The 12,631-nt window shown below is 39.7% G+C and overlaps 1 protein-coding gene across 1 annotated transcript in view; it reads left to right on the top strand.

The window, feature by feature from the left end:
- MAP2 (microtubule associated protein 2) overlaps nucleotides 1-12,631 on the top strand; it is a 263,185-nt gene that overhangs the window by 155,001 nt on the left and 95,553 nt on the right. The window contains exon 4 of the mRNA XM_063317930.1: nucleotides 10,428-10,715. Within this exon, the coding sequence (XP_063174000.1) occupies nucleotides 10,454-10,715 (262 nt within the window). The 5' untranslated portion in view covers nucleotides 10,428-10,453. The remainder of the gene's footprint in view (nucleotides 1-10,427; nucleotides 10,716-12,631) is intronic.

The raw sequence follows: 12,631 nt of genomic DNA, 5'->3' as shown, positions 1-12,631 counted from the left end.
CTGAAGGTACTGAGCCCTTGCTGGGGCATATAGTTGGCAGTTAAATAGGACATGTGCAATGTCTCCTACTTCGGGTGCTCCACAAACACATGTCCTCTCAAGGTAAGGCACTTGGTGGAATCGTCCGTATTTGACCATAGAATCTAGCTGCTCGAATCTTGCTCTAGTAAGAGCTCTCCTATGGTATTGAGTCAGACCCATTGTCAGGTACTTTTCTATTTGAAAGGACAGTTTATTCTTGGCCAGCCATTTCGACGACCTATTGTGTGCAAGTGACTCCATGTCTGTTTGGGCATTAACATCCAAGACTCTTTGTTTGAATATTGCCTTGGCCTGGTCTCCGGCTGAAAGTAAGCATTTTGATGAAAAGCCGAGGAATGCAATAGTTTGGAGGAGTTGATTGATCCATGTGGTGGGTTGAGGTGTGCCCATCTGTGCTTCAAGGCACATTTTTGGTAGTCTATCATGTTCCATTGGGAGAATCCTCCACCAGTAGTTGAAGACTTTGGTTACTGCTAGACTGTAAATGGAACGGGTGCCTGTTTCAGCTCTTACTGCTGCTGCGGGTGTATTCCTGTCAGTCCCCAGAATGGTTCTTAAAAAGCGTGCTTGATTTTGTTCAAGTAAGGAGGCCTTTGATAGGCCCCACATATATATGGATATACATGCAAATTAAACTTGAAATTAATGTTCATTTGACAATAACAGGCCTTTTGAACTCTTGAAATTTGCTATATAAATGTTGATTATTCTTATATATATATATACACACACATATGCACACATGCACACACATGTAGAATATGCAACCCATGCACTGTTCATGTGTTTGGGGCAGAAACTGCTTACTATGCTGTTGTTCACCATTCAATGTATTTATTTGCCTTTGAGAAGCCATGGAGTTCCTGGATTGTTCTTGATTTCCTTGGCATTCTACCCTTTCCTCTTTTTCTTTGGTTGATGAGATTGGCTGCCAGTTATGGTGCAGTGTGCATGTGTCTGTGTTTGTGTCCACTTTGGGGACTCAGAGACAAGGCCTGCCACTTTCTGCTCTAAAAATCTTGGCACTGCAAGTACAGGTAGTCCTTGCAATGGACTTATGACCTCACTTCTGCTTCATTCATTAAGTAAGTCCCTGTGGTTGCTAAGCAAGACATCACGGGACCACGACCTGCAATTTCACTTCCTCATTCTCAATTAATTCTGCTTGTTGTTAGTCAGGTGTGAAGCACTCAAATGGCAATAATGTGACCATGGGATGCTGTGACAGCCAGAAATGCGAGTATTGGTTGCAAAGCTGCTTTTTTCAGCCATCATAAGTTTGAATGGTCTCTAAATGAGGCAGTCAGTAAGTGAGGACTGCCTGCATTGTATCTTTTGAATGTACCTAAATGTTTTTTCACTGATCAGAAGCTATGCTTAATGTAAATACAAATGCGTGCTTAATCTTACATGCTTCTCATTAGTGTTTTAACTTCCTGAAATGAAGCCACTATTAAAAGGGCAGAGAATAATTTTACACATATTGTCAGTTGAAGATATTTTTTTCTTTAAAAAACGCTGAATAATCTATTAAATGTCTTTGTGGTTTCTTATCTTGATAGTTATTATGTTTTTATAAGTTAGTTTTATATCAAAGATTTTACATGCCAAGTCTGCATTTTTTTCCCAAAATATTCATAAGAAAAAATCTATTAGGTAACATTTATATTAGAACCAACCAAAAATTATTAAAATAGGTGCCTAATTAAATTATACACCTATTTAATAACATTGTGAATAACCTTTCTTCCCAAGGAAAAAGTAAAAATATCAAATATATTTTTATCTCCATTAGATGTCTCTGATTGTCATCTCTTGCACTGCTATGGATTGTCTGTACAATTGTGAGGTTAATTACTTCTGTTTGGGAGAATAAATTACAAGAATGAAGTGACTGGCAGCCTTAATAATATTTGTTGTTTTTATATGGAATGCGAACCATATCGGTATACCTTTATATTTATATTCATTTATACACAAGTATTTATTATTAGACACCTTTTAGCGCATTGGTTAAATAAAGGATTATTTTCCTTCTATGATAATATCCTTTACTTAGATTTTGTGCGCTTCCTTTTTTTTAGTCTAGCACATAATATACATGAATAGAACTGCCCGGCTTTCAAGGAATTAAATGAATTAGCAAACATGAGAAAGGAACTATGTCTGCTTGATAAGGTAAATGAACAGTAACTACAATCTTGATTCAAGCTCAACAGATTTTAATCTCTATATAATTTTGCACAAAACCTATTCATTTTGTGCATGATAAGTAGGATTTTTAGGCAGTTGCTGCCAATAACCTTTTGTCCATCTTCGATAGAACGATTAATCATTTTCCTCCCCCCTCCCAACCATCATCAACTCCACTCCTGACTACGAGGCTGGATGCAATTCTTTCTGTTCCTTTGCTCTCAAAGCTTCTGTGACACCATGACAGAACCAATCATTTGAACCATCATCTTCCATCACTTTGAACTGTTTGGTATTATCACCCTTTCTCTCCTTGCAATGCTGGAGCTATTATTTCTTTCATTTCTGTTTGTAGCCAGTGGAGCTTAGCTTTGTTGTCTTTATGTGTTAGATTTATATGGACATCTGATTTGCCAAGTGACTCTGGATGACCTTGCAGTTTGTAGGAACGTGAAAACAAGGAATTAAACATACAATACAATATAATTTAGGACAGAAAAAAGTAACAATAAGGTAATGGAGTAACAGAAATAACAGTAAGAACAGAATTAGCCAAGGTCAGCCTACACATACTGTATCTCAATCAAGATACAGTATTTCATTCTGCATGGGCTCATCCCATGTTCTGGCCCAATGCCTGGGGGAAGAACCAGGTTTTTAAGGCTTTTACAGGAGAGAAAGTTGGGGTCATCCAAGTCTCAAGGGGAGTGTTATTTCACAGGGCATGCATTGAGATAAAGAAGGCCTGTCTCCTTGGTCCCACTAGGTGATATTGTTTTGTAGAAGAGACCCAAAGCATGCCTACTCCATCAGATCTCATGGGAGAAGGAAGGGTAATTGGAAACAGCACGCCTGTAAATAACCTGGCCCTGTACCATAAAGGCTTTTACAGGTAACAATCAGCACCTTGAATTGCACCCAGAAGGTTACAGGGAGCCAGTGTAGCTTGCAAAGTAATGGTTTTATGTGAGCATACTGAGGTGCACCCATAAGTACTTACGCTGTTATCTTCTGGAGCAACTGCAGTTTCTGGGTGGTTTTCAAGGGCAGCCCCACTGCAATAGTGCAAATGGGAGGTGACCAGGGCATGAGTGACCATGAGTAGAGCCTTCTGATCCAGGAATGGACTCTTATTAGTGCATAAGATGGATTTGTATAAAAGCCCTTTCAGCCATGGCTGCCACCTGCTCTTCCGGTAGAAGCCAAGAGTCCAAGAGTACCACCAAATTGTGCACAAATCCTATCTGGCAGATTGTAATCTCCCAGGTAGATAATTCTTAGAATTAAGGGACTCAAAATCCCAGTCACTCAGTCCTGCTAGACTTGAGCCAAAACTGTTTTTTCCCATCCAGATCTCCACAGCACCCAGACACTGAGAAAGAACCTTGACAGTACCACTCAGTCAGCCTGGGATAGAGATGCTGGGTATCAGTGTAATTATTTCAATTTATTATAGCTGCCCGACTCCAATCGACTCAAGTACTAATGAGACTTGATCTTGTATCAATAGATGACCTTACCCAGAAGCTGCATGTAGATGTTAAATAAGGTCAGAGAGAGAGTAGAGCCCTGAGGGACCCTGCAATGCAGGGGTCTAGGGCTAGACACCCCCCCCCCCGTAACATTGACTGGAATAGCCTCTTTTGGGTTTAAGGGTTTAGGCCTCTTTCAGAAGAACACTATAGCCCTCCTCAGAAATAGCTTGAGAGGACAGCTCCTTCCTACTTCATCCCAAGCCCTCCTCTTAGTTTCTGCTACTTGTTAGGTAACTTGACTAATGGGCAAACCCACGATTATAAGCACCCCTCTTAATTCACCCTACTCTGCCCAACCATGCTAATGATTGGCAATTATTTTCTCGCCAGGAGGTGGCTCTGGGTGGGAGGAGAACCAAGCTGGGGGTATCTACCAGTTCCTTTCCTTAACTTGACCTGCAATAATTAAGAAATCTCAGCACCATTCACTGGCCTCATTACTATGGCAGGAGTGGGACTGTCAAATGGGGGCAGATCTTAAGCTGGCTTACTTTTCTGCTGGCTCATGGATTGGGTAGATAGTATTTCAGTTGAACTGTGAATGGAAAGCCTGTTGCTTTCCCAATGTTGTGAATTATAATTCTCAGCAACCCTCACTGCTGGCTATGCTGGCTGGAGTTGCTGGATATGGAAGACCACAAATGCCTCACCCCGACCGTTCTACACATAACGAAATTAAATCTTCTATCGATTGAGTCAGGGTTTCATTCTGCAATAGAATTTTTGTATAGCAAAGTTTACTGAATGCTTTTAATTTATTTCAGATGTTGAAACAAAAATGTAGTGCATTCCCAAGGCACATATAATACGATCAATTTAAAACTTATAATAGCATTGAAATTGATACTAGCACAGAGAAGACTAATAGGAAAACAATAAAACCAACAAACCACTTCATTCTATATCAGTTACTATAGACCAGCACCCAAAACACTTTGGAGAGATGTCAGGGCATTGGAGAGAGAGATTTTTTCTCAGGTTGAGGACACTGTTCCAATGCAAATATTCTGTGGCCTCTGCGAGTAGGATGAGAGACATAAAGCAGACTTTGGACTGGTTAGAGGAAAACATGGTAGAAGAGTGAATCTTTTTATATATTTAGAGTTCTACACTGCCAAAGCTGATGGTTGTCCTAACTGGCTGCTAATTTGCTTGCAATAAAACTTAGTCTTTATAGCAGGGCTACTGAGAAGCAGCTGCAACTGAATTCTTGCACTGAAGGGACCTGCTATGGAACAAGGGCACGAAGGGACTGACACCAGTGCCCTTGTTCAGCAGCAGCAGCTCACTTGCCATACTCTAGTATCTTACATGAGACTAGATTCAGCTAGTTGGAGGCTCTTGGGCAACAGGGCAGCAACAGTTGCCTGCCTGCAAACTTGTGCGTGTGTGTAATTTTTATTACAAGTTTTTTTAAAGATAAACATGAAACAATATAGAAAAAAAGAAAGATAAAGAAAAAGGAGTTGAAAACAAGAGAAAGCAAAGAGAAAGAAAAAGAAAACAAAAAAATACTTAAAGATGCGACTTCTGGATCTCCTTTATAGCAGTTATACTTAAAACCTGTTTTCCCCCTTCTAAATTACATAACATGGTTCCCCAACCATATTCAACGCTTATTATTCAGTAAATCCAGAAATCACCAGCTCATTTTTATCCATTTTCAGTAAAAAGTCCATGAAGAGTTTCCAGTCTTTTACAAAAGTAGTTTTTGTTTCCTCCTTAATCAAACAAGTCAATTTAGCCATTTCTACAAGTTCTGCCATCTTCACAATCCATTCCTCTGTTGTGGGTTTTTCTGTATTCTTCCGTTTTGGGCATATAATAACCTCACTGCAGTTACCATATATAAAACCAATTGTCCATATGTCTTTTCTAATTGACTGTCCTTAAGTCCTAGTAAGAAACATTCTGGTTTCATCTGAACGTTAATTTTTAAAACTCTCTGCATCATCATATGTATTTGTGTCCAATATTTTTTTGCTTTTTCACAAGTCCACCATGCATGGTAAAATGTCCCTTCATGCTTTCCACATTTCCAACAACATTAGAAGTACCTTTATACATCTTAGATAATTTCTTTGGTGACATATACCAAGGATACACCATTTTATAAAAAGTCTCTCATGTTATAAGATGTCAATTTCAACCATTTAGCCATATTCTTTCCCACTGTTCCATCTGTATATTATAACCAAAATTCTTAGCCCATTTTATTATGCACTCTTTAACTTGTTCTTCTTCCATTTCAAATCTTAACAGAAGTTGACACATTTTAGCAATTACACGTTCATCATTTGTACATAATTCCATTTCAAATTCCATTACACGTTCTATACCTGGTAGCTTTTTATCCATATTAAACCTCTCTTTTAATTGTGCATATGAAAACCATTGGAAAGTAAATTCCTCTGCAGCCAGTTGTTCTCTTGATTTCACCTTCTCTGTTTCTCTGTATTAGCAAGAACCATTTTTCTTTGCCTGCTGTTTCTGTTCTATAAAATGCTTCTTGTGCTGAGGCCAGTAAAGGTATTACTGGCACAGCTGGGGTTTATATCTGTTCCACATTCTTAATATTGCATTTCTAACATAATGGTTTTTGAAGTCTACATTTGCCTGCAAACTTGTTGATCCATCATTGCTTAGAATGCAGAGCAATGAGCTACTGGGTCCTATGAGCGCCATGTAAAGCAACTTCTTAAATCTTAGGGCTTCATGCACAGAAGAATGGTACATGGTAAAAAACAAGCAGTGCCCAGCATATTAGATGGTGCTTTAAGATAAAGTATACTGAATGATATCTGCATATGCAGACCATCATTTTTATAGCATGATGGCTTCAGGAAGGTGGGCAGAATTAGGCTGAGGTTCTCCCCTCAAGTTCTTACTTTTTGATTTATTTTTACTTACTGAAGCCATCCAACTTCTTCAGAAGGTACCACAGCTTATCAGAATCAGCAGTAAATGCCACAGAAGGTGAAGTGATGTATGTGTGTAGAGGTCAGTCAGTATAGCCATAGAAGGAAATAATTTCAGGTTCCTTCACAGCAGTTTGGAAAAGAAACAGTCTGTCTCTAGGCTCACCTTTTGAAATCAGGAACAGATGTGGCCTACAGCTGGATTTCTTTTGTCAGGGATAAAGGAAAGCAAGATGCATATAAATCCTGAAAAATAAGTTTATAAGGGGAATGTGTGATAGTTATAAAGCAATTCATGTTCATCAATTCATGTTTATCAGTGTTTAGTATGAGTGGGTTTCAAGTGCACTGCAAGGTCCATACATCAGCCACTGTATTTCCATTTGGAAAGACCTGAGGAAACAAACAAACAAAAAAAATGCCTGAGACATAGAGGAAGCACCAGTATGACCACAGTGTTGTATGTAATGAAGCTTTATGTGTTCTTAATACATGAATTTTTGGATTTGATTAATGTTAGGGTTTTTCTTAATATGGCACAGATATCCAGTCAATTGTGTCCGATTTTTGGAAACTGGACAAGTCACTGCAGTTTTCTTGGCAAAGTTTTTCAGAAGTGCCTCCTTCCTAGGACTGAGAGGAAGTGGCTGGCCCAAGGTCACCCAGCTGACTTTGTGCCTAAGGCAGGACTAGAACTCACGGTCTCCCGGGTACTAGCCTAGTGCCTCAACCGCTACACTAAACTGGCTCTATAAGTTTACTACTATTCTATTTCCATTCTTATTTAATCTAAACATTTCTATCTCTTATGTTCTATTCCAATTCCTACAGTTAGCACTATGTTTTCTTTTGTTAACTATTTTCTTCTTTAAATATCTCCTTTTTCCCCCAGGTCTTCAACTCTTGTAGCCAGTCTCAGTCCATTTGCCCCTGAAAACCCTTTTCACTCCTTTATGGACTTGCAAATGGGCTTTTCTGTCCCCATCCCTGCCCCGTCCTCTGTTTCTGGAGCTGGTTTGTGGAGCGCTGCCCTGGCGGGGCTGCTGCACGCAGCGGGCTTGGCTCACTTGGCAGTCTGCAGGCTTGCCTGGGTTTGCAGACTCTGGTCGGGCCCTCTTCCTCCCCCGTCTTTCAGCCCAGCCTCTCTGCGGCCTTGCAGCTCCGAGAACCGAAGTTTTCTCTTGCTGTCTGCGGACGGCTGCTGAGGTGCTTGCCTGGCGTTGGCGTTTTTCTTCCCGCGTCTCTGCTGTCCTCTGGGCTTGACTCTTTTCCTCGACACAGCCTCCCCCGTGCTTGTGTTCAGCTCCATCTTAATAAAACAAACTCTCCAACTGGGGGGGAGGGTTCTGTTTTAACCCTCCTTCCCAGGGAGCACCAAGACTCTGGATCTGAGGGAGAAATTTGCCTTCAGTCCAGGGGGTGACTTCACTCTTCACAATTAAATTTTTCCTAGAAGTGTTTGACAAATACATCTTTTACACACGTATCTTCTACACGTTATTTATGTAGGTTTACTTATAAATGTATCCAATTTATGAAAGGATATAGATGGCCTAACTGTTGAGGTTTTCTGCATTCTTACTTTGGAGATAAGGAAAGATTTTTTTTCCTTAGTGCTGTTTCTCCAAATTCTCTTCTCTTTGAGAATGACACATTGGGGGGGTGTGCGTATGCTTTCTCTTTGTAAATTATCCAGTGATGATTTGAATGGCACCATCTAAGACCATTTAGCTGTGAATCCAGGAAGATGTGATCCCTCTTCCTCTGTCTAGCCAATATGTATCCAGACTGGAATGGTTGGCCTTTTTCTCTAGGTATCTAGCTACCTGCAACTGAAGGGCCTTGAGTTCATCTTAGACCTTGCTGCTGGGCCACCACTTAATATGATAAAAAGTAGCATTTTTGCTAATTAAATTGTGTTTTGGATTTTTGTTAGGACTATTACATATATATTTTATTAAATATATATTTAATATTGATTGGCCTTGTATATTCATTGAAATCCGTATGATTACATTATTGATATTTTGTTTAGCAAGCTTGGCATTTTGCAAGCTTTCTTTTAATATTATGGGCTGCTTTGGGTTAGCTTTACATAGAAAAGCAGCACACAGATAAGAATATCAGCTGAGGAATTCATAACCACTATGTGCATGTTTTTTTCCCCACTTCTTGAGGGACAGTAGTGCGATAAGTTTCATCTGGCAAAGTTCACGCTTTTGTACTAATTGTACAAAAGTACAACTCTCTGTGTTCCTGGACATCTTAGTCCATAACTGTATTGGCTTTTTTTAATGTAGAATTCTAGTGTTGTATCATAATTATAGAGGGGCCCCAGCTCCATGGCAATACACATGCTTTGCATGCTGAAGGACCTGCCTTACTGTCCAGCATCTTCAACACTAAAAAAGATTCTAGGAACTGAGCTGGAAAAGATTTGATTTCCACAGCTTTGGACAGCTGCCAGACAAAGGAAACAATACTGGTCAAGACAGACTCTTAGTGACTCAGCATAAGGCATTACGTGGACTCTACTAATTGTGTTTTGTAAGCAGAAAAATGTAAACCATTTAAGATGCATTGGGCTAAATAAATCAACATATTCCTGAATTCCCACTGCTGAGGCTTTCCGTTGCCCAAAACACTGTAACCATCCCATCTGAATGCTAAGCTGTTAACTCAGTGCAACAAGCTCCCCTTAGTTTTCCTAAAATGAATAGCAGTAGTAGTGGGCATTCAACTATTTCAAATAGTCCCTTGGCTTCAGAATATAGTAAATTATTTTATTCCACAAATATGTCAAGATAACATGTGGAGAAACTCTTCAAATCATCTAACTGATTCCTAGCAGTATTAGAAATGGAGTTAAAGGAAACTAACTTAAAAGTCCAAAGAACAGGGCTACTGGAATGCTTGCTTCAAATTCAGTTAAGGCCCTTATTAGGTTGGAGCTAGGATTATTATTATTATTTTGTAAGTGGTAAGTGCATAACAGTCTGATGACCATGGATTCACTCTTTCCTCTCCCTGTTCAGCACTGGTAGAGCCTTGTGAGTCACTTCCAATGAGGCATTCAGAGAAATCAGAGTTTGCCCCAACTGGTGAGAGAAGTCACTCCAGCGTACATTGGAGGAAGTGGTGCAGCTCCTTTGTTCCTTGGCCATGCTTTGTTTTAGGTTCCCAGAAACTGATGATTCAGAGACTGGAACACCATCCTACATTTTCTATATAAAGTTGAAGCCATACTGCACTTAAAAAAATAAATAATAGCCAAGCCCAGGCATTATCTCCTGTCTTGCTTCTACCATCTACAGGCATCTAATACTGTAACTTGTGAATGTAATATGCCATTAATGACATGCCATGGATTTGAGTGCTGAAGGCTTAGACTGGAAAGACGTGCATTCACTTACAAATCAGTCATATCAGTGAGTGATGTTGGACCAGTTATTCTTCTTGTGCAGCCTAGCATACAATGAGGTTAAAATGGAGTAGCCATGCATAAATTTAGATGATTGATTATTAATTATTGATTCTTATTATTATTGAAAAAAATAATTGCTATGCATGTTAATATATTGAAGTCAAGTGCAAAACTTCCAATGTATTTTTCTTTTTCTTCATACCCAGAGATGATGCTTTCTTACACATTTCCATATCCAGCCATATTTCATTTTTACCATTGGGAGGGAAATGCATGTTTCAGTTGACTAGTGGTTTCTCTTTCCCTTCTTAATAGAAGAAAAATTATAAAGGACAAGAAGTATGGCAGACGATAGGAAAGATGAAGCTAAGGCACCGCACTGGACCCCAGGTCAGATAGCAGAAGCTTCTTCACATCCACATGCTGCAGAGATGAAGGAGCAAAGTGGCACAGGGGAAGGACTGGTCAGAAGTGCTAATGGGTTTCCATATAAAGAGGATGAAGCTGGAGAATATGGTGCACATGGACCACAGAGCTCATATTCCAGAACCAAAGAGAATGGAATCAACGGAGAACTAAGTACAGGAGAGAAAGACACTGCAGGTAAAATATCAAGAGTCTACTCTTCTTTTGTTCTTGAAATCCTTGCTTTTAAAGAGAGAGCACTGCAGCGTATATTTTTCTAGGCAATAGCACCCTAATAATTTGAATCCAATTAGGCTTCAGCAGGTAGCGTAGTTATGTTGTTAAAAATACTCCTGGGCAGGGTATTTAAACTGATATCCAATTCTGAAGGTCGGAGGAATGTGCTGCACAGACGGGAAGGTGTTTCTCAGCATCTTTACATGTAGTTGCTCTTAAGTTTAGTCTTTAGTATTTCCAGGTTAGGAAGCTATTGAGATCCTAACAAGGCCTTACTAGCCAAGCAGAAATATTGGGCTAAAGGCTAGCTGCTGGGGAGAGCCAAGGTCTCAGTGTGACAAAGTCATGCTTCTGGATTCCAGACTTGTCCTCTCATGAAATCTAGTCCTCAGAGTGAAACCAACAGCAGACTTTATCAAAAATGATTTCACTACTACTTGTAAAGTTGTTTTACTACAGAAAAGAAAAGGGTGGTAGGGGTATCATTAAAGTCATAACACTAAATGTGACTACAAATACCACAGGTATTTTTGTTGCATTTATAATGGAATTAATAGATGAGCATGTCGCCTGCTGTAGAGGGAATAAGGAATGGCCTTGAAGGACAGGAGGAAGAGCCGCTACCCAAGTAACAGTCAGATAAGAGGGGCTTGAGCCTGGGTCAAGAAATTAGTTTGAGTAAATATCTCAGAGAGGCCCCTCCCTAGTTCACATGAAGATAACGTGAGGGAGGGGGAAGCACTTTCATACTTGCAAGATTCTACTACTATAGCTGTTAAAATAAAAATATACCTCACCTATATGGTATTGGTTTCTTCGTCTGTCTACCTTGTAGGGCTGACACCTGCTTTGACTGAAGCCTAAGCAGCTATTTAATGTTAATGTTAATAATAATGTTGATTTTTTTTTAGTAGTCTCAGATTGAAACCTCACATACATTATATATGAAACAATTCAATTGTCTATCAATAGATGATACCAAGAAGCTAAGGTTTGGTCTATTAATGCAACAGAATGTGATCCTGGCATAGATGTTCCCCTTCTGCAGGGGCAGATACCATTTTAATGCCTTCCAGCCTTCCGTAACATAGCGCTATAAGTAGAAAATAAACAGGTGTGGAGAACATATTGTCGTAATAGTCTGTTGCCTACTGTATGCTGTTTTTAGTTTTAGCAAAAGAGAACTTTTTTTTTAATGGAGGTGTTCCTTTATTGTCATATTCTATTGGATGGGTAGGCCAGGCCTCAGGAGATAGATAAGAATCTCAGTGAAATTGTTTGGTCTAGATTCAATCACTCTTGAAGTTTGCCAATCTGAATCAAAAACGGTATATTGTACTCAGAGATGTTCAGTTTTTTGTTAATGTTTTTGTCCCCCCCCCCCGCTGGTGGACACCCCTAATTGTACTTGTAAAGGCAATCAAGCTCCCTGTAATGATTGCCTATTCTAAAACACTCTCAGACTCATGAGCAGGAATGCAAAGATATCTGATTTATTAAAGAATAGTATGCAGGATCACAAAGAAAGCTGAGAATGATAAAAGCGCGCCAAATGCAAACTAAAAACCCTTGGTACAAATGAGATCCCTCCCCCCATAGAATCTTCCCAAGCTCACAATCCCAGGTGCTCCTAACAGCTTCTGATGGTCTGCGGGAAAAGTCCTTGAACAGAGTACATAACCCAAACACATTCCATTGAAATGAACATAGATACAGAGCTTGGTACAAGGTTTCACAGCAGCTCCCTCCCAAACAGAAACGTGCGTCAGCACCATGGCATGTGAAATGTTACGATGTACAGTGCACACTGAAACAGTGAACATGACATACTGCCCCCCAAAAGAAAGAAAACACTAAGCAGCAGGCTTTAAAGGGTA

Source organism: Candoia aspera, chromosome 1 (assembly GCF_035149785.1).
Source record: "Candoia aspera isolate rCanAsp1 chromosome 1, rCanAsp1.hap2, whole genome shotgun sequence".
NCBI lineage: Eukaryota > Metazoa > Chordata > Lepidosauria > Squamata > Boidae > Candoia > Candoia aspera.
Note: the sequence above shows the minus strand (reverse complement) of the source record. Positions and strands in the feature narration are given on the sequence as shown.